Consider the following 22,875-nt stretch of genomic DNA (forward strand, 5'->3'; position numbering starts at 1 on the left):
TTGGCTTTTAATCAAAGAATAAGCTTTTCTCTCTTCTTATCTATGTCTTCCCAAGGATCCAGGTCACTGATCCCTCCTCCCAGCAGGTGAACTGTGCTAAGGAAGCCTTACAAGATGTCAAAAGCTAAACAAGACTTTTCCCAGGGAGGTATACCAGATGGTCACAACACTTGTCTTCTACCTCAAGGCTCAGGCCTCCCATATAGGTAGGAATGTTTGCACATATTGAAGGAAATAGATGCACTAGAGGGATGCCCCAATTCCCAGATTCCCAGTGGTGGGAAAGCACTCTGTATCTGCTGGGGGAGGAACAGTTGAGTCCAGCTTGCAAAGCATCTATCTCTGCCCACTGGTTACCTCTTAGAAGCCCCAGTAATAAAAAGAGAATGTACTCCTTTTGCTAAGAAATTCCTCAAAGATGGAGAGGACCTGAGCTTCAGGCCAGGCTGTGTGGCTTCAAAGCTGTCCTAGAGCTCAGGGCTCCTCAGCAGAAGCAAGGCCTGTGCCAGGTATGTGCCGGGATTGGGGTGGGGGGGAAGGTGGAGTGACGGGTGCCATCCGCACATGCCTTTAATCCCAGCACTTGGGAGGCAGAGGCAGGTGGATTTCTGAGTTCAAGGCCAGCCTGATCTACAGAGTGAGTTCCAGGACAGCCAGAGCTACACAGAGAAACCCTGTCTTGAAAAACTAAAAAGAAATAAAAACTAAAAATCACAGGCCAGTACCTGTGGACCTAGAGGGCAACTGTGGTCCCAGGACTCTTCTCGTCTTCCCTGAAGGAGAAGAGACAACCTGGACTAGGTATCATGACTCCTGGACTCTTCTGGTCCAGATACTGCAGCTTTGCTATCATGTGCCTTCAAGTGGCTCTGAGCTCCGGTGTGTACTTGAGGGATGTGAATGGTAAGAATGGCTGAGCTCTTCCCATTCTCCCCGGTCCGCTTCTCGTTAGTCTTGTGACCTTCCTGAGCCTGTTCCTCCTGTAGCACAGCCCTCAAGTCCATGTTTCAAAGGCATCTTGGCTGGATCCACTCCCACATCGGACACCTTCTAGGTGCAAACCAAAGCAATTACTGGGTGATTATGAGTCTCACGGATGCCATTGCTGCGGTGAGGAGGCCACGCCTCTTCTCCGAAACTCCGGAACTCCAGCTTCACTGCCTAGGAGTGCCCTGTGATGTTCTTCATTAATGTGGATCTGACTGGAGATACTGACAATCTACACACGGCTGCACAGGGACCAGGCGTCCATCTGGCTGTTGCATGGCAGGTGAGTGGGCAGGGGTTGGGGACCTCGGACGATGGGTTTCCCTGAGAGGAGCTTTCACACTTGCGGGACAGGATGGATACTGGTTGGGATGAAGCTTTGATCATTGCTTGTTAGGATTTTAGATTTGGCTAGTCCTCAAGATATTCTCCCATAGTCATCAAGAAATGGAAGAACTAACCCAGAACCACCTTGGGCCATCATGGCCAAGGCTCAGTGAGGGTCAGACCTACCCCACAATATTTGATGAACTGAAGGAAGTAAGAACTGAAACAAAAGGGAAGGATTCACACACACACACACACACACACACACACACACACACACACACACACACTGCATTTGGAGACTATGGGCCAGATGAGACGTAACAAAAAGCTTCATGAGATACCACATGAGACTTGTCCTCTCCTAATTTAAACCCATGCTCTTGAGGGTAAGGACAATTTCCTCTGAAGTGAAAAGAATCAGATGACCTTTAGCAGGGAGATGTGACCTTAGCGCCTCACCTGAACTGTGGAAGATATAATATGGATGATTTCACGGGCTTTCTAGGAGAGGATCCTCCTTCACTCTGCCGCACAATAGCTCATGTGAGCCTAAAACACAGTAGATTCAGAAAATGTACCCCCACAGCACAGCTCCAACATGGAGAATAGGAACAGCAAGTCTGTTAGGTTCTGGAGCCCAGTAAGGAACACAGCAGAACCAAGAACCCACAGTCAGAGATCTCTAAGGGATGTTCCCAGTTTTACACCTTCTATTTTCCACTGTTCAACAAAGTCAATGCTGGGGCTCCACTGTCAGATCTGTAACTTTTTCGATAGGTGACCACTGGTCTCCATCTATAAAATATAGGAGTAAAGGATTAGAAAGATGCCCAGTAAGGAAAGGTTTGCTGTGCAAGCAGAAAGGCCTGAGTTCAAATCCCCATAAGGCATGTGAACCCAGGCACAGTGACACACATTTGTATTCCCAACATTCTACAATGAGACAGAAATGAGAACAGGAGATTCCCCAGAAGCTCATGGGCCAGCCAGCCTGGGATGCACAGCAGTAGACAACAGACACCTTGTCCCCAACAATGCAGAAGGTGAGGACTGACATTCAAAAATGTCCTTTGACCTCCAACACGTGTGCCTTAATTAACTCACACAAATGCAAACATACATGCACACATCATACACACACATACACACAAATGAAATGAAATGAAATATGGGAACGAGAGCTAAATACCCAGGGTATAAATTGAATGTTTTACCTCCTGCCTTTTTTTTTTTTTTTGAGTGTTCCCTCTGTAAAAGCATGGATCCATTAGACACCAGAGCCTGATAGCAAGTATGTCAATTACAAAAAAAGACCCTCCCTTCTGCCCTATGCAGGCAACAACACTAGTTGGTCCCAGGGCCCTTTCCTACAGAGCCTATCTGTATGTATATGGTTCCAGAATTCTCTTCAGCATGGGTCTTCAGTATTACTACCAGTTATCAGCATTATCAAATACAACGAGATCCTTTGGCCATTGGTGAATTATAATAAATTTCAGACCAGAAATTTGAGATGGTGAAATACTCCATGTGGGATTGGCTCTTGGTAACCATCGGTTGAAGTTGATGGCCCACTGTCTACTTATGTAAGAGACACTGGTTTCCAACAGGACCAGGAAGGAAAGGGAGGTTAAGCAGTGGCCCCAGGAAGGCCTTAGGCAACTTTCCAATTAATGATTTTGCTATGGAGCTCAGGTGCTCATGATGCAAACTAAGGGCAGAGTCATAATGGGGCCCATTAAAAAGCAATTATACTGAGGCCCGAGTCTGGAAGATGTCACTGGCTTCAGGAGGGTTTCTGTGCTCAGTCTCACTAGGTATCATACCAGGCTGGGACAGAGAATTATCACTTAGCTCTGTGGTGTCATTGTGGTGTGGGAATCTGGGGTAGACGTAGAGATCATGGCAGAGAGCAGGTGAAAGGGACACAACCTTCTATACATAGGCCTTCTTGTTATGCTGATCTGGAGGAACAGTAAATACATAAGCTAGAAGAGGAGGGAATGAGGTTGGCAGGGACAAATATGAGGGGGTGAGGGCCAAATTAAGAGAAACCTGAAGTGCGATGGCCTGTTTCTAGAATTCTTGTCCCTGGAGCTGGAGAAATGACGTGTTAACATTCAAACAATAGAAAAGGTCTCTTAACCACTTTAAGACCCAGTGTCTCCATAGCAACAGAATGGATTGAGCCAAGCATCTGTCCAAGGCAGGCTGGCAGTAACTTCAGCAAGGGCTGAATAAGAGAGAATGAATAGAAAGGAGTTGTGGGTAGGAAGGCAAAGAGAAGAAAAATGGGTTTCAGAAAGGAGATGACAATCTTAAAACCCCCATGCTTATAACTGTGTGTCCAAAACTATGCTAAGTGCCTCATGCACAGGAATTACACTCCCTCTGGTTGGAACCCGTTGTTCTACAGTGTTTGTTAATGGCTTCTCCTTCCACTCTCAAAATCTCCTTGCTTATGGTACAGTCGGTCATCGCCTACCTTGCTCAATGCTTCCCAAACCATAGAAGGAAGGTGTTGCAGCCACCACTTCCCAGGAAAGGAAATCTGAACTACTGAGAGACCCAACCATTTTCACCGGGGCCACATGACTCACACTGGCATTAATTAGCCAAACACTGGAGTGGCAGCCAGGAGGTATTACATAAACACTGAAGACAGGAAGGCGACAACATATTTGCTGAGTTCCTAGGATGTGTCACGTGGTGTTCTGAATCCTGTGGATTATTTCATTTAATCCTCTATGCTCAGTGGCAGGGTTATCAACAAACTGCTGCTTCCACCAGGAGCCTGAGTTTCAGAGGGATCCACTAGCTCACTTCAGCTCACCCATCCCACAAGGAATAAAACCCATATTGGAACTCAACGGTACATCTCTGAGCCTATGTTCATAGTGCCTGACCAAAATTCAAAGAAAGACCAAGAGTGAGCAAAAAGGGTGGAAGCCTAGGAAAGCTGTGGGGAGGAAGGGTGTCTGTGGGCCTCACGGGGCTCATACTATGCTCATATCTCTCTGCCTGGTGGGCACAGCCTCTGACCCAGGCTCCAGGACTGGTGTTGGATGCTCACCCTGCATATCCCTGAAGGAGAAGGCCTGGGGGCTGGTAATATACTCTCCACATTGTCCTCAGACCTTACGTTCAGTCAACCAGAGACATTTCCAGATCAGGTATTGCCCATCTCAGCCCCTCCCTGGCACCTGGCAAGGAGCTGTGTAACCATCTTCACATCTGCACACTGATTAGAAGATCCAGAGGAGCACTTGAGGACCAGAGGTACTTGTTTCAGCAGCTAGCCACAGACTCCCCAAACCGTAAGGTCCTGCTGGGCCATTTCACAGATGGAACCACTGAGGCCCAGAAGAAAGGAAGGAGCTTGCCCAGGTCCCACCAGGGCTTCACAACAGTTCTGCCACTCTTACCAGAGGATACATAGCCTGCTGCTTGTCCCGTGACTTTTCAAAAGTAAGACGTTAAGGAGAAAGATAAAGCTTAGTATAGGACTGCTTGCATCAGGGGCTATGGGGTGAGCATGGTATGGGCAAGGATAACAGGTTGGGGGATTCTAGTCCTTTAAGGGTGGGCCCCAAATACTGGTAAGCATTAGATTCCTTGTCATATCCCATACAAGGAGGAAACAGAGAGAGACAGAGACAGAGACAGAGAACAGAGACAGACAGACAGACAGACAGACAGAAACAGAGAGACAAAGAGAGACAGAGACAGACACAGAGAGAGACAGACAGAGACAGAGACAGAGAGACAGAGACAGACAGAGACAGAGACAGAGATACAAGACAGAGAGAGACAGAGAGAGAGAGATTTATCCACTTCTATCCACTTACCTAGTACTCATGAAGCATCCGCTAATTGCCAAGCCCTAACCTAGGTTCCTAAGGCCCAGGGAGGTTGGAAGCCAGAGATGAGCTTCATGAATCTCTTAGTACAGAGGAGAAGAACATATAAGCACACAAGTCTAAGGCATCCTTGAACATGGGTTACAGATGGAGGCTTTGGTTTCAGATAGCAGTGTCTGGGCTGAGATGAGCAGCAAGTGACACTGAGTGATTTTCACAAACTGTACCCTGCATGTGTATCTGCTTCCTCCTCTACCTGCTCTGTCAGGTGTTTTCCTCCAGATTTGTGTCTCCCTGTTCCCCTAGCTATGGGAGGACCCCTCTTAGGATAGGACCATAATCACCAGAATGGTGGCTTTTCCCCTGCCTCCCTGCTCGCCATGTCCTGACTATCAACTCACTGTGAGGGGGCAAGTCATAAGGGTATGGTGCTGATGGGTCTGGATGACTTGGGTCACCTCAGAAGTATCTCGAGATCATACAGATATAGAAATGGTGACCTCCTGGACCGTGGAGAGGTTTGCAGCTGCCATGGAATGGCAGGCAGCTTACAGCTTCTAGGTTTCTATCTCTTCATAACCACCAGGGCATACAAGGAAGGGCAGAGTTGAGGGGCAGTGGGGAAAAGCTGAAGGAATGCAGAAATTATCAGCAAGATGAAGAGCTTACTAACATGGGGTGGGTAAGCTACTTCAAGGGCTATAAGAATTCAGTGGAAGACCAGTGAAATGGGTCAGTGGGTATAAGCAGTAAACATGCTTAATGTGCCAGCCTGGAAACTGAAGTTCAATTCCCAGAACCCATGTAAGGGTGCAAAGAGAACCAACCCCATAAAGTAGCCTCTGACCTCCACATGTGTGCTATGTCTCCATACCCCCATACACATTATGGATTCACATGGGTGCCCATACACACATCACACACACACATGTAATAATATACTTTTAAAGAAATTCAGTTCAGGGAGCCAGGTTTAGTGGCAAGTGCTTTTGCTGGCACTTAAGATACAGAAGCAAAGATAAAGAGTTCAAGGTTTATCTATAAGTAATGTTTTGCAGACTGAGCAGGTTGTATTTATGTATTTAGGAGAGAGAGAGAACCTGAATTTGAAAGAGCAAGGAATATATGGGAATACCTGGTGGGAGGGAATGGAGGAGGCATAATGTAATTATATTGTAATATCAAAAATGAAAAATTATAATTTAAAAAATTATTAAAGATAATCCTTGGCTATATAGTGAATTTGAGGGTATTCTGGATAGCATGAAATACTGTCAGAGAAAGAGAGAGAGAGAGAGAGAGAGAGAGAGAGAGAGAGAGAGAGAGAGAGAGAGAGAGATTATCTGAGGAAACTTACCCTGGTCTGGGAAGCTATGAGAGGGATGGTCTCTGAGATTCGGAGTTAATGATAATGGTGGTTCCAACTCATCCCACAGGAGTAGGGAATAAGGTTATTGGGAGTTAATTATCTCAGCCCTGTCATGCCTCAGGGTGGGTGTAAAGGGGGTGGGATTTGATGAGGGTACATAAGCTTAGGTCATGGGAATCTGTGTTGGTTTCCTACTTCTTTGTCACAGATCAAACCAGCACCTATAACCTTCTGAGATATCTACATCCTTCTCAGAGACAGCAGGAGAGGGTGGGATGAAGGAGAGATGTGGGAGTTGGGGGGGGGGCAAGAGGGAGATGTGGCCAAATATTGAGAAATAGCAGGGTTATAATAAGGAGAATAAGTAACTGGGGAGGGAAGCCTGTGAGTTGGAGGGAGTTCAGGGTGGGGGAGGAGGAGAGAAGAGCTGGGATGCTAGCCTGGACTTTGAAATGTGTAACAGGTACATGTGATGCTGAGGGAGCCTGGAGGCCAGCATGCACTTTGTTACACTAACAGGTACCACAGGTAGCCATTTGTCCCTTCTGCCAGTGATGAGGGAAATGACTCATTTTGATAGTTGGGAACCAGCTGAGAAATGCTGGCAAGAGAAGGAAAGAAAGAAAGAAAGAAAGAAAGAAAGAAAGAAAGAAAGAAAGAAACAAACAAACAAACAAACAAACAAACAAAGAGGAAGGGAAGGGAAGGGAAGGAAAGGGAAGGAAAGGAAAGGAAGAAAGAAGGAAAGATTATGCAAAGGTAGTAGAATCTTTAAAGGTAAGCATTTTTACCTGCTGTATTAGTTACTTCTCTGGTGCTGTTCTAAAATACCATAACTAAAAGCAACTTACACAAGGAATAGTTTATCTGACTTACTATCCCAGATGAATAAGAGCCCCATCACAGTGACCCAGCATGGGAGCAAGCAGCAGACAAGGCAGCCAGAGCAGGAAGCTGAGGGAGCTCAGATGCTCAAACAAAGCACGAAGAAGAGAGAGAAAACTAGAAGTGGTGTATCTTACTATCAAAGCTCACCCCCAGTGGCATACTTCTGCAAACAATACCTCCTAAGTTTCCTCAAAGTGACACCAACTAGTGACCAAGTGTTCAAATGCCTGAGTCTATAGAGGACATTTCTCATTCAAACTACCACAATTCATTTCTTGGTCCCCATAGGCTTGTTACCATACCGTAATGCAAAATGTGTTTGGTGTAACTTTAAAAATCCTGATAGTCGGGGGCTGGAGAGATGGCTCAGCGGGTAAGAGCGCTGACTGCTCTTCCAAAGGTCTTGAATTCAAATCCTAGCAACCACATGGTGGCTCACAACCATCTGTAATGAGATCTGATGCCCTCTTCTAGGGTGTCTAAAGACAGCTACAGTGTACTTAGATATAATAAATAAATAAATCCCCCCCAAAAAAATCCTGATAGTCTTTCATAGTCTCAACACTGTTTAAAGGTCCAGAGTCTCTTCTGAAACTGAAAGTAATCTTTTAATTGTAACCCCCTGTAAATTATAAAAGCAAATTACATACTCTGAACATATAATAGATAATAATAATAATAATGATAATAATGCATAGAATAATAATAATGTATAGGATATACATTACCATTCCAATAGGGAAGAATGGGGGCACAGAAGAAAATATCAGACCAAAGCAAGACTAGAACCCAGTTAGGAAAACATCAAGTCCTATAGTTCCATGTCTATTGTCCAAGGGCTTAGATGGGTCTACCCTCTTGGCTTTTCTCCCTGTAAAACATAGATCTATCTCTCTTGGGCTGGTTCCATTCCCTGTATGCAGCTCTTCTAGACAGATGTCCCAGGGCTCTTACATCTCCAACATCTTTGATCTCCGGTGCAATCCAGACTTCACTTCCACAGCTTAATGCAATGTCCTATGAGGGCCTCTTCTCCCTCAGGGCCTTCATTCAGAGACTCCCTGTCCACACGTTATCTGGCCTCAGCATCTCTCTGAAACTACATAGGAATAATCCTTAACCTATTTATTCTTCCATCCTTCATGCCCATAAAGCCAGTACTATTTGATCAACACTGCCAAGTCTGGATCCAGTGTGGGATAGACCCTGGTCCCCTTGAATCACATTAGTGCTGACATTTTTGTTCAGTTCCTTTCTGGGAAAAGAGAAATGCTGTGCTCTTTCCCAGGTTAGAAGATAACCTGGTGGGGTCTTACCCTGGAGATGCCTTCCCTTTATTCCAATGCAGAGCAAACCTCTCCTTAACTGTGTTGTTCTCTTCAACAATTACAGCCTTTCTTCTAGCACATGCCTTGGCTATAACATTAAGTTTCCTAGTGCTCTCTTTCTCTCCAAACTCTGCATTTTGCATTTCTTATTGGCCCACTTGTTCTTTCTCATTGTAGACCTACATGGGAGTTATAAATAATTACCATACCAGAAATCCAATGTCATACAATCTTGACATTTTCTCCACCAATGAGAACATTTTGCTTTTTAATTTAGCTTCAGGCAAGTTCTTAAGACAAGGGCAGAAGGCAGACAGATTCTTTGCTGAAATGTCACATGAATGGCCTCTAGCACAGTTGCCATAAAAATGGCTGCTTCCTTCCTAAACCTCTTGAGCTAGGTCTCTACAATCCATGTCACTCTCAGCATGCTGTCTTCAGGATCCTGCCAGAACAGCTCAATCTGTGCTTACACATTCAACAGCTTTTCTAGTCTAAAGTTCCAAGGTATTCCACATTCTTCTTAGAGAACAGCATGGTCAGGTTCTTCACAGCTACAGCCCACTCTCTGGTACTAATTTCTGTATTAGTTACTCTGCATTAGTTATTTTTCTATGGTTGTAATTGAAAATACACCATTACCCAAAGCAACTTATACAAAGGGTTTAATTGACGGATGGTTCCAGGAATATTGGAGTCTGTCACATCAGGGAAGCATGGCAGCAAGCATCAAGCATGACTGCCAGAGTAGGAAACTGAGAGCTTACATCTCTAAACACAAGGATGAAGCAGAGAAAGTGTTCTCAAAGTGGATCAAGGCTTTTCATCTCAAAGCCCATCTCTGATGGCATCCTTCCTCTAGCAAGACTGTACCACCTAATGCTTCCTAAACAGTGCCACCGACTGACATTCAAGTGCTCAAATGCCTGAGACTATGGGGGACATTTCTCACTGAAATCACTATACCTATCTTCAACCATGACACTTGCCAAACCATTGTTTTAATGCCTATAATGTAGGATCCTTTTATATTCTAGAGTCTTGGATTTCTGGGTGGTGTTTGTGGCATCAAAAGTAATGGTAGCAGAGCAGAGGGATTCTATAAAAATACAGACTCAAAAGCCGGGCGGTGGTGGTGCACGCCTTTAATCCCAGCACTTGGGAGGCAGAGGCAGGTGGATTTCTGAGTTCGAGGCCAGCCTGGTCTACAAAGTGAGTTCCAGGACAGCCAGGGCTACTCAGAGAAACCTGTCTCAAAAAACCAAGGAAAAAAAAAATACAGACTCAAGTACCTGAGTCCACACCCAACTGATTGCAAAGCTCTGTGGCTCTTCCTGTTTCCATTTGTGAAGTTGAAACAAGAGATCCCTCAAATGGTTAGTGAAGATAAAAGAAAACAACATTTCTAAAATACTTAGAAAAGTACCACTGTTTCACAGGAAGTCCAACTAAATAAAACCTATTCAGTGTCTCTACCCACAATTAGTGTATTCCTGCTGAATACACCTAACAAAAGAGAGGCAGGAGCCAGGTACCCTTAGGCAGGAAATAACTACTTAAAGACATTTCTATTAGTGTATTTCTTGTTGCTATGACAAAATACTTGAGAGAGTAACTTAAAGAGAGATTCATTTTGAATGACATTTTTACCACATTTGAGCAGAAAGTCGTGGTGTCTGAGAATTTGATGGAGGATGTTTTTACTCCAGTGAAGACAGGAAACAGACACAAGAAAGACAAGACACTCCCAAGAACTCATACACTACCCAGTGAGTGACCTATGTCCTCTACCTAAAACCTACCTCCTAAAGCTTCCAAGACCTTCATTCAACACCAGGACCAAAATAGCACTACCGGCTGGGGACAGAGCTGCCAACACATTTGGAGGGGGCCACATTTTATATCTAACCCATAATATTATTTCTATTTCATATATCATTACATTTCTCACATTCTATGTTCTTTTTAAAATATGAGCGATATATTAAGAGGTGGCGTGTTTCCTCTCCTTGAATCTGTGCAAGCCATTATAACTGCCATAAGTAATAGACTATGATGGGAATAGCAGTAAGACTTCTTAGCTCACAATGCAAGAGGTTTTGTACTCTCCTCCTTGACCTCTTAAATCACTCGCCTAGAGAGAAACCATGTGTCTTTAGTATAAGGACACTTAGACAGTCAATCCCAGGGAGAGTCCCATGTGGAGAAGAACAAAAATTCTCAACTTAGATCCTGTTCTCCAACTGTGTAAGCTAAGCACATTGGAAGTGGGTCCTCTAGCCCCAAACAGGCCTTCGGATAAGACCAGTCCAGCTGATGTGTGATTGAGCCCATAAGGAACTCCAGGTATGCATTGGTCGGATGAGCACTGAGCAAACTCCTGACTCACAGAAACCACATATACTAATTTACTTTCTGTTGCTGTGGTAAAACACTGACCAAAACCAACTTGGGAAGGAAATGGCTTATATTGTTAGCTTACAATTCCAGGTCACAGCCCATCATCAAGGGAAACCAAATCAGGAGTTTAAGTCAAGAACCCAGAGACAGGAATAGAAGCAGAGATCACACTTCTGCTTACTGGCTTGTTTCCCCTGGCTTGCTTAGATTAGCTACATTTCTTATACAGCCCAGACCCACCTGCCTAAAGATGCTAATATCCATAATGGTATGGGCCCTCTTATATCAATTAACAATGAATAGAATTCCCCTCTGATATGATATGACATGACATTGGCCAATATGATGGAGGCAATTCTTTGATTAAGGTTCTATCTTCCCCAAAAAAATTTAAAAATTAAAAAATAAAAAATAAAGGGTCTATCTTCCCAGATAACTATAGTTTCTGTCAAGATGACATGAAAATAAACTGGCACACAGCATAAGATAGCAATTCTGGCTTCCCTCAGCTAAATTCTGGGGTAAGCAGAATGGTTAAACAGCAATAGATTACTAAGACTCTCTTGTCACTAATTTCTTTTTTCCCTGAAACAGGATTTTTCTGTGTAGGCCTGGCTGTACTAGAACTCACTCTGTAGACCAGGCTGGCCACACATTCAGAAAGTCACTAATTTCTTGAAATTAATTTGATGTATTTTACTGAGTCCAGTTATCATTTTAAAATTGTTATATTCTAACTATACTATAAGAGGTCAATAAGAAATCATTTTAGTTCAGTATAAGTAAGTATATGAATGCTTACTGCAACTTTGTCAGAATGTGTGGCACTGTAAAGGACCATGAAGTCACTAGTCACAACTGCAGACTTACCCCTCCTGTGGGATGTAGTGGGGACCAAAGTCAACTCAAACAGTGTCACTATTCATGACAGAACACTTTGGAAAGCCCCAATAATAACTAAATAACTGACATAAAGAAGGGAAGTCTTATTTTGGTTCATGTTTCAGAGGATTGTAAAGGTATCTTTTATTCTCCTGATGTAATTGTCATTTTGGAGGTTTACTGCTAACCAGGACCTAGTCCTGGAAGCTTCTAGCTGCCATACAACCTTAGCTAGGTCTAGAATGTTTTCAACCTCTGAGACTTAATAAGCTCACCCTTTCTAGTTCTTTCTGAACTCTAACTGGCTTGTTCAACTCAGCTGTTCTGGCTTAAACTCCTCTCTAAATTCAATGATTCAATCTGGCTTCTCCCAGCTTCTCACTGAATTGTTCTACTTGGACTCATACTAACTTTGGCAACATGTTCTAATCTGACTTCTCTCTCTCTGGCTCTTTCTATCTTCACCTATGTCTAGCTTGTTTTCTCTTCGACTGTCTCTGTAAAGCTCTCCAAGTAAAACTCTCTCTCTCTCTCTCTCTCTCTCTCTCTCTCTCTCTCTCTCTCTCTCTCTCTCTCCACTAATCCCTCTTATAACTTCCCCTTCTTCTCTCTTCTCATGAGAGTTTGGTGTATCCTATAATGTCAGATCTTTCTCTGATTTGTCACTTTGTCTGCTACTCAATTAGACATCACTTTCAAGCATGGGTGCTTTCTTCTACAAACTAACTTTAGCTTCATTATTTGGGATTAAAATCATATTCTAGAGGTATGTCTGTATTCCTGCCAGGGAGATTAACGGTGTGTGCTAAGGCTGAGTCACACCACAACTAGAAACAGGTTTTTCCAGTAAACAACAAAATATCAGGGTTCACAGTATGATCAAATATCCTGCAACATTTCCCTTTTTTTGTTTGAGCTAAAAATTGTACACAGTTTAACTTTTACAACAGAAACAATTCTCAATCCCAGGAATTTAACCTTCTGAATGTCCTTATGAAGGTCTGTTGGTGCAATGATCCTTCACAACTGCAGAACTGATCGCCTGTCTTCAGCAACAGTTCATTTCAGCAGCAAGGTTTTCAGTCTGCCAGTCTGACCAGCAATCTGTCCTTTTTCACTCAGTTTGTTGAGCTGTCCCTAAGCAAGGGGGATCAGCTTTCCTTGTTGTCTGAGTTGCTGTCTTTCTTTGTCTCTTCCTTCCTTGTGCCTTTAATGTGGAAGCTTCTCATACTTAGATTGGATCTTTATCAGTTTTGATGGAACCCATAGTCTTTCACCACCTGTGGAGATACAGAAAAAAAACCTCTTCCCGGTGTAACACATTCCCTGACTGACTTCCATTCTGACGTTAAAACATCTTTAAAGTATACAGGTTGATCTAATTCAGCAATTTTTTTTTTATAATCTAGTGACTTTCAGTTGATCTTATCTCTCTGTTTTTCAATGTGAAATTAGATCTTTATGAGTCCACGCATAAACTAGACACTTTAAGCACTTACATTCCATGCCAGGCTCCACACCATCGAGCCGGGCTTCTTAGCATTGTCAACTGGCTGTCTATCTTGATCCTCAATGTCATTAGATACCATGGGTTCACAATTAAACACTTCCTGTTCTCTTATTTCCTCTGTGTCACTCAAGCCTTTATACTACCATAGCTATTTTTCTTCTTGTACAGCTAATTTTTAACCTTTCTTAGGAGAGGAAAAGAAATGTAAAGATTGAAATTGAAAGTAGGGAGGGATTTACTCCAGTGGTTAAAATTGCAATGAGTACAGCAATGGCTTTGTCTTTCTTTTCTCTTTTCTTTTCTCTCTTTTTTTCTCTGTTTTTGATTTTATTTGCAGAACACATTCAGAGTATAAAATAATTTTTTAAAACAGGGTTTAGGATCTGCTCCAACACAGATATAACTTACCAAGCATAAAAGCCAACACATAAAAATAAAGATACAATTTAAAGAGAATGGGGCTTTTTCAAATAACATTTCTATCCCAACTCCTACCCTTCATTTAAGGGATCTGAAACGGAGTTTCATTTTTTAATCCAGGAAGAGTCTGTCTATATAATTAAAATTCCCTTTTGCTGTTGCTTGCTGTAACTCATTGTCTCAGGCCCTGTGTCATTCCTTGCTCTGAGCTTGAAGCTCTCACCACTTCTTTGGAGTCTCCCAAGTCAAACTCAAAGAACTGATGCCTCCTCCGGAGACAATCCCAGGCAAATTTCTCCTCTACAGATGTCTCCTGCCCTCTTCCATGTTTCTGTCAAATGTCCTCGTTTTCGGGTATCTCCTGCCCTCTTCCATGTTTCTGTCAAATGTCCTCTGTTTTCGGCAATGTTGGCAGGCTTTCTCTTTCTCCAGTCATATTGGCGGTCAGATGTAAAAAAGTAACTTTTATTCGCCTGTTGTAATTGTCATTTTGGAAGCTTACTGCCTCCTTCTGTTAACCTAGGACTAGTCCTGGAAGCTTCTCGCCTCTGTATAATCTTATCTAGGCCTAGAATGTTTTCAGCCTCTGAGTCTTGCTGCTAAAGGAGCTTGCCCTGTCTTGTTTTTTTCTGAACTCTGGCTGGCTGGTTCAACTTGGCTATTCTTTCTCAAACTCCTCTCCAAGCTATTGCTCAGTCTGACTTTTCTCTTGGCCTATGACTGAATTGCTGTGCTTGGCCTCAAATTAACCTTAACAATATATTCTAATCTTCTGGCTCCTTCTTGTTCTCTGGCTCATTCTGCCTTCACCTAGCTTGCTCTCTCTCTCTCTCTCTCTGCAACCTGTCCTGGTAGAGCTATCTCTCTACACTGCCCTCTCTCTCTCTCTCTCTCTCTCTTTTTTTTTTAAGATATATTTATTTATTATATGTAATACACTGTAGCTGTCTTCAGACGCACCAGAAGCCATGTGGTTCCTGGGATTTGAACTCATGACCTTCTGAAGAGCAGTCGGTGCTCTTACCCGCTGAGCCGTCTCACCAGCCCCAACACTGCCCTCTCTTAAGTCACCTCTCCTTTCTCTCTTTTCTGGTGAGAAATGGATATATCCTGTTTTGTCAGTCTTTACCTTCATGGTTTGGGATTAAAGGTGTGTACTAAGGCTGAGCCAGTTCAGGACTAAAAACAGGTTTTTCCAGTAAACAACAGAATCTCAAGGTTCACAGTATGATCAAATATCCTGCAACAAAGGATTCAGTTTGGCTGTACATGTGTCTGAGGGCAACATGTTGGTGTCAGGAATATGTGACAGAAGACAGCTGTTCCTTTTGAGGTGGACAGGAAGTGGGGGTGGGGTGGGGGTGGACAGGGAATAGAAGAAGGAATGTACTAATACGACAGTGTACGTGGATATATAAGTACAACAGCCTAGTCTCCATCTCCCTCCAGGTTTTGGTGGCCTATTTCTTGTAACAATCCACCCTCACAGCAGGTTTTCCTCAACTGTCAAAAGTCACTGTCGACTGTTGGGTCCTCAGTACTCAGTTGGTCACTGTATACCTAGACAAATAGACCTCAAATAGATAAAGGATGAGGCTTCTGGGATTGAGGTCAGATTTATCATTCTATCACCTAGAGTGGCTCTACCAACTGAAGATTTATCCCCAATGCTACCTTCCCAAGGAAGTCTTGTTTGTCACTCTTTAGACTGCCCTCTGTCATTGTCCTTTCAGCTCCTGTGCCCCTAACAGCATTATGGCTGAATAGTAATTAGCCAAGTGTGGACTCACTTAGTAATTAGCCAAGTGTGGACTCAACTCAGGTGATGCCCCTGCTCATTTGGGACATAATGACGCATCATTGTTTATTTCTCATGTTCTGAGTGCTCTAAATGAGAAGAAATTGTCTCCCATCCTGTTTGTATGGAGGAGGTGGTTTGTTTTGTTTTGGGTTTTTTGGTTTTGTTCTTTGTTTGGTTTTTGGTTTGTTTGTTTTGCTAGTTTGTTTTGGGCTTGTGTTTTTTGTTTGTTTGTTTGTTCTTTAAGGACAGAATCTCATTGTATAGCCCAGGAACACACTATGTAGAACACACTATGTAGTTGAACACACTACGTAGACCAGGCTGGCTCGCACTCACAGAGATCTGGCCATGTCTACTGAGATTCTAGGCCTAGTAACACAAATACTGTTGGTAACAAGAACCAATAGCATGTCATGCACAGATGGATCGGCACTGGCAGGATGAAGCAGGCAGAAGACAGAGTCAGGTACAGAGGAAGCTGCCTCCGAAGCTTGGCCTCACTTCTCTCTTCTTCCTACTCAGGGGTCAGAATCACCAAGGTGGACTGGCAGCATTCAGAAAATGGTGCTGCCCACCATACCCAAGATTACCCTTGCCCTGAGCTGGTGGTTCGAAGGGGCCAGTTATTCAGTCTCACCCTGGATCTGAGTAGAGCCCTGGACAGTGAGGAGGCCCTCATCTTTACCGTGGAGACAGGTAACTGGCCTTGCCGGAAGCCCTGGTGGTCCACAGACTCCTGATTTTATGACCAGTAACTTAAGATCCTTTAGTCAGTGGCCTGGGCTTTTGGAAAAACTGAGTCTCTGGGAAGTGGGCTGAATCCTGAGGGCTTCTGATAACAGTCTCTAGGGGAAAGGTAGGAATGCCACCCGCCTGTAGCCGCCAGCTGGGTGAAGTGCCCTCTCTGGAGCACTAGGGTTAGGAAGGAATCCAGGGCTCATTATGAGCATGGGAAATAGTCAGGCACTTTGGGAATCCAATTTCTTTGCTTTTCCAGCCAGATAAAAGGTCGGTTACCATCTTCTCCTCTGCCCAAGGGATGGTTTGGAGCCAGGGCAGCCGAGGCGCCCACGCTGTCCCAGGGTTTCCTGAGCTTGACCTCTTTTTACTGCCTCTCAGCATTTGGAGGATGAAGTCTGGGCTTCCAGACCTATAGCTTTTCCTCTTCTCTAAATGAACATATTTTAGGAGACAGAGTCTCTTGATCTTCCCTTCTCCTACCTGCCAGGACCCCGCGCATCCGAGGCTCTCCACACCAAAGCCATATTCCAGACAGCAGAGCTAGAAATAGGTGACACCTGGACAGCTGTGAAAGAGGAACAGACAGAGAATACAATCACTGTCAACCTCTCGAGCCCTTCCAATGCAGCCATTGGCCGATACCTGCTGAGTGCCAGGCCCTCTTCCCGCCGGAAACACAGTGACCGGAAGCTGGGCCAGTTTATTCTCCTGTTTAATCCCTGGTGCCCAGGTAGGAACTGCCACATCTGAGACTGAGGCAGGCCTACGGGGGGGGGGGGGGGGGGGGGGGGGGGGGGGGGGAAGGAGGGGGGTGCTTGGAAGCAAGTCAAGGGATAGGAAGACAAAAACCAAGGACTGGGATCAGGCAGAGGTCCCCAAAATCAGGCATGACAATAGAGCCATTGGAGAGAGGCAGGAAGCTGGAGGTTTCTCACATCAGAGGCCAGTCAGGGGCTGAGAAAAGTGGAGAGGCGCAAGGGTGGGTTATGGCGGTAGCAGCGGTGGTGGGGTGTCAGTCAGGTCTACTAAGCTGCATCCCTCGGTGAGGCTGTTTCCATCCTTGCAAGGTGGGAATAACAGAACCTAACTCTTGCAGATGTGGCAGAAATTCATTCGGCTGGCACTGCAACATACAAGTCGCATCACAAGGCCTCAGTAAGGGGTAGCTAGGATCAGGACCCCGTTAATGTTCAGAAAACACAAGGCTGTTACTGGTATCAAGGTGGAACATCAGACACACCAGGATCCAAGGAGTTAGGCCCTGCTTGGGGGGAAAAATACTATCTAGAAAAAGTGAGGCTTAGCAGAGAGAGACGTGGAGCCAGTAAGCCCCTTGCCCTGCCCAGACGAGGTCAGCCTCCAGGCTCTGCCATATTGCTAAGCTCCTCCCAGGACAGTAAGAACAAAGCCCCAGCCCACACGGGGTCTGCTGACTGCTTTTCAGAGGACGATGTGTTTCTGGACTCAGAGGAGGAGAGGCAGGAGTACGTGCTTAACGACAGTGGTGTCATCTTCCGAGGCGTGGAGAAGCACATCCGAGCCCAGGGCTGGAACTACGGGCAGGTCTTCAGGGGCACAACCAGACAGGGTGGACCGGGGCTGGGGTGTCAGGGGCACAATCAGATGGGGTGGACCAGGGTTGGGGTGTGGTAAAAGCAGCCTAGGAGACTTCTGTCTGCCCACTTCTTCCTAGAAGAGGCAAGCTGGGCCAACTCTTAAGGCAAGCAAATACATTCATTCATTCATTCATTCATTCATTCAGCTACCATGTCCTGTGCCAAGGCCTGACCTGGACCCTTGGAAAGAGGGAGCTACATTAGATACAGTTTGGAAGTAGAAGTCAGATTGTCAAGCACGAGCGTGCATCAGAGTCACTGGAGGTCTAAAACTACAGGTGGCGTGGAAGCAGGCCTAGAAATCGGTGCTTTAAACAAGTACCCTAGTCATGCTGACACTGTCGGTCTAGGACTCTACTTCAAGAGCACCTCCACTATCTGTAGAGAACTGGTTCTATAACCACTGTAGGACCAAAACCTACAGATGCTCAAGTCCTTTCTCTAGGAGACTAAGATTGTCGTGGGGCCTGAACATTTGTATGTGTTCAGGTCTCTCTAAGTCACTCCTAACACCTAAAGCAGTGGAAATGCTAGACAGCTGTACCACTTTGTCCAAGGAATAATGAGGAAAAGTGATATATATACATATATATCACTTTATCACATATATATACATATATATATATATGTATATATATCACTGTGTGTGTGTGTGTATTCAGTTCAGACACAAGGACAGGCAGCTCAAGAGAAGGTGAAAAGATTCACATCTGGTCTCTGTCGGAGTTAGACAAGACCTAAATGGGGGAGGGGGAACGGCCCAAGTCAACTAGGAGTAGAAATCAAGGGAGTGTAGACTCTACTAAAGGTCTTTGCCTGCCTAGGCTCCAGGTGCCACCTGGAACTTGACTGTCCACCTAAGGACAGGCTGAGGCTTAAAAGCATTAAGGGCCCCAGGACTGGTCAGAAGTGATACCTTGGAAGTTGAGAATCTAAAGAGTCAGCACCCTTAGCTACATTTCTACACCACGGGAGCCCGGGGCTGTTAAACCTTCCGGATTCTCAGAGGAAGTTTACATGGAAAATCCTAGTTGCTAAGTGTCGTCAGCTGATCCAATCGTACATGAAACATGTCAAAGCATGTAGTGTCAGTAAGATGGATATGTGGCTGAGGGACCGTCATGGGGAGTCATGGGAAGTTTGAAGGTTCCAAGATGACCCTTTGGAGAAAATGTTTTAATGTCCCCAGGGGGGGTTGGTGCAAACTGATACAGATATGTGCAACAGATCACATGGGGTTGGGGGGAGGGCCTGGATAAGACTCTGTCTCTGAGCGCAGCTTCTCTGGGAGCAGTTTGAAGAGGACATCCTGAACATCTGCCTCTCCATCCTGGACCGAAGTCCTAGTCACCAGGAGGACCCAGCCACCGATGTGTCCCACCGCCATAACCCAGTCTATGTCACCAGGATCATCAGTGCCATGGTGAGGAGGCCATTACCATCCTTACAGCCTGCCTTCAAGGATCCCCCAAACCAGTCTCAGCACCGCATCCTAAGAACCTCACTCAGTCTCACTTCATTGCTGCATAACTAACCACACCCAAACTCCATGCTATCAAACACCCTGTGTTACAGTCGATTCTGTAGGCCAGGAATTTGGCAGGACACCATGGGAATGACTTGCCCTAGCTCCTGGATGCTTCAGCTTGGGGTTTCTGAATGGCTGCAGATGCCCAGTGTAACCACTGGGTATTATCATACATCTCAAGCCTTTGACTCTGGCAGTTGGTAGCTCTTTGTTTCCTGCCCATCCCATGCCTGTTGAATTTCCCAGACCTCAGTCAGACCTCCAGGCCGGAGGGGACTAGAAACTGGGACTAGCCAGTAGTCTTACGTCTGTGATCATATCAACAAAGCAAGGACATCTCTGACAAAAGAGTATGAGCCCAGATCCCACCTCTCCAGGGAAGGAGCACCCATCTTAACTTATCATAAGCTGGAGGCCATATGCCACAAAAGGCAGGAAGAGAGCCTATTATTAGAATTTTTTAATTAAAATATAATTACATCATCATACCCTTTCTCTTTTGGCCCTCCAATATATCCCTTGCTCCCTCTCAAAAATCATTGCCTCATTATTCCCCATTGTTATTGGTGTGTGTGTGTGTGTGTGTGTGTGTGTGTATGTGTGTGTGTGTGTGTGTATGTGTGTGTATGTGTGTATGTGTGTATGTGTGTGTGTGTGTGTGTGTGTGTGTGTGTGTGTGTGTGTGTATACAATGCTTAAGTATATAATATATAAATACAGCCTGCTTAGTCTGTTTAGTTTTACTTGTGTGTATATGATTTCAGGGCTGACCACATGGTACTGGATAACCAATTAGGGAACTCATCCCTAGGGAAGACGGTCCCTCCCACTCTCGTCCTTCTTAGTTGTCTGGAGCTCTGTGTCTTAGGTGGGCTCCGTGAGATTCCCCCTTGCATGCTAGCATGTCTGTGGCTGTTGTACTAGTGTAGGCAGCCATTCTGTTGAGGAACCAGAGGTGACGCTTCCAGGTCATGTCTAGGAGACACAGACTCACAGCAGACCTCCTGGGACTCTGAGAGCCAAGACTGTACAACAGACTATCCAAATTGAAGATAATTGAAAATTATAAATAATGTAAAAAGTAGGCTTTTTTAGTTTTGTGTATGGGAAGGTGTTCAGATCAAGTTCCAGGCCTCTTGCATGCTAATCATGTGATCTACACTCTAGACACACACACACACACACACACAAACACACACATGTGGTATTTTAAGAAAGCAAAGTGTCCCAATTTTCAGTCAACTTAAAGGCAAAGAGTGACTCCATTGGCTTGGGATTCCAAAGCTTGAAAATGAGTTTACAATGAAAGGAGCTGCCTGGAGCTGCCTGCCCAGTGACTGACTTACACCTTCTCTGCTCAGGTGAACAGCAACAACGACCGAGGTGTGGTACAAGGCCAGTGGCAGGGCAAATATGGCGGTGGCACCAACCCTCTGAACTGGCGTGGCAGTGTGGCCATCCTGCAGAAGTGGTTCAAGGGCAAGTACAAGCCAGTCAAATATGGCCAGTGCTGGGTCTTCGCTGGAGTCATGTGCACTGGTATGGAAAGAAAAACTTCCTATCAGCACACATACACACCTTAAATTTGAATGGGTTTACATAGATTTGCATATGTTATAGTCAGTTTTCATTAATGAAGAGGAAATAGAAATCTGGTTAAGGAAGAAAGGAACCAAACAGTTCATTTATCTGGTATTTCGGTCTTTTGTTTGGCATAAATCCTCCCTCTGCCTCTGTCTCGGGTGTCACTAGTCAATCTCTGCGGTCCGCAGATTCCCTCAGAAAGGTATATAGCATTGTCCTGTGGACACAGAGCCTGCCTACCAAGACAAGGTTGACGGGAGCATCCATGGAAGCCCTCTGAGAGAGTGCAGAGGACTTGGTGGTTCTGAGGGAGGAACTCCACAGTAGAGAGGCTAGGGCTGAGGCCATACAGGCAGGGCAGCCTACAGCGGGCTCTCCACTCCACAGTCCTCAGGTGCCTGGGGATTGCAACCAGGGTGGTGTCCAACTTCAACTCAGCCCACGACACTGATGGCAATCTGAGTGTGGACAAATATGTGGACTCTTATGGCCGAACCCTGGAGGACCTGACAGAAGACAGCATGTGGTAGGTCCCAAGCCACTGAGAATCGGGGTCAGGAGCCGCCCGGCCCAGTGCTAAGGGTTCGATCCCTCTCTCCTCTCCTTACACAGACATTTCCTCCTGACGTTGTCACCTCCCTTTCCCTCCCAGATGGTTATTGATTTATTTTTCCGTGAGAATGGCCTCCCCAGGGGAGTTTCATTGCCCCTTAACCCCAGCTTAGTAAAGCAAGGGTCTGGTTTCCCAATGATGTTTGCTTCCCGTGTGACCCTGTGCAAATGACACCACCGCTCCTAATCTCATGGCCTCACTGTGATCATAGGAAGATAAAAATAGTCAAGATGGCCTCACCAGGGCCCACACAATATCTGCACAGCCTGCACCCTACCCACCCTCCCATCTATCAGGCCCAAGATAAACACACTAAGAATTTCCTGTCTCCTAGCCTTTGTACATACTGTTCCCCCTACCCAGAAAGCTGTTCCCTTTGGTCGTTCTCTGCTAATCCATCTGAGTACAGGCCTCATGTTAGTTATCATTTACCGAGAGTAAGTTTCCAGCAGCCATTCTCTGGTATAAGCCCTTAATTTTCTGCGCAGAATTTATTATAGTATTTGAGGCTTCCTATCTGCCTCCTTCATTAAAATGAACACACACACACACAAGACTGTATGTATGTGTGTATACACACACATATTCACAAATAGAAAAACACGTACATAAATATACAGAGACATACATATACACACATACATGTAAGCACACAAAAACAAAGCATACAGCAATATACAAGTAGGAAGATGCATGAACACAAAAAGACACAAATATGCAAGGATACAGACAAATACACACTTATGCACACATGCACATGTACATATACTTATACACACATACATTACATACATGTACACATAAACATACACTCACACTAGCATACACATACGTAAAGACACACGTAACAGTTGCTACTATGATATCCTGCCTTTTTGCCTGGCATGGCAGCACATGATTCTAGCCCTCAAGGGGCTCAGCCTGGCCTACATGAGGAGCTACAGACCAGCCTGACCTACATCAGAGAGTGTAAGCGGCGTGAGGCAGTGGTTGTTCACATGTGGCATACATACATGCA

General features: G+C 45.0%; 1 protein-coding gene across 4 annotated transcripts in view; it reads left to right on the forward strand.

Moving 5' to 3' along the window:
- Tgm6 (transglutaminase 6) overlaps nt 1–22,875 on the forward strand; it is a 44,938-nt gene that overhangs the window by 11,501 nt on the left and 10,562 nt on the right. Inside the window, exons 1-8 of one of the 4 annotated variants that reach the window (XM_031373654.1) lie at nt 1,177–1,270; nt 4,453–4,596; nt 16,298–16,471; nt 17,004–17,246; nt 17,961–18,079; nt 19,427–19,555; nt 21,022–21,199; nt 21,632–21,770. In XM_031373654.1, the coding sequence (XP_031229514.1) occupies nt 19,553–19,555; nt 21,022–21,199; nt 21,632–21,770 (320 nt within the window). In that variant the 5' untranslated portion in view covers nt 1,177–1,270; nt 4,453–4,596; nt 16,298–16,471; ... (1 more) ...; nt 17,961–18,079; nt 19,427–19,552. Of the gene's footprint in view, nt 1–1,176; nt 1,271–4,452; nt 4,597–16,297; nt 16,472–17,003; nt 17,247–17,960; nt 18,080–19,426; nt 19,556–21,021; nt 21,200–21,631; nt 21,771–22,875 lie in introns of those variants that run through there. The other 3 variants (XM_031373653.1, XM_031373655.1, XM_031373656.1) reach the window with 3 other exon arrangements.

This window comes from Mastomys coucha, unplaced genomic scaffold (genome assembly GCF_008632895.1).
Source record: "Mastomys coucha isolate ucsf_1 unplaced genomic scaffold, UCSF_Mcou_1 pScaffold15, whole genome shotgun sequence".
Classification (NCBI taxonomy): domain Eukaryota; kingdom Metazoa; phylum Chordata; class Mammalia; order Rodentia; family Muridae; genus Mastomys; species Mastomys coucha.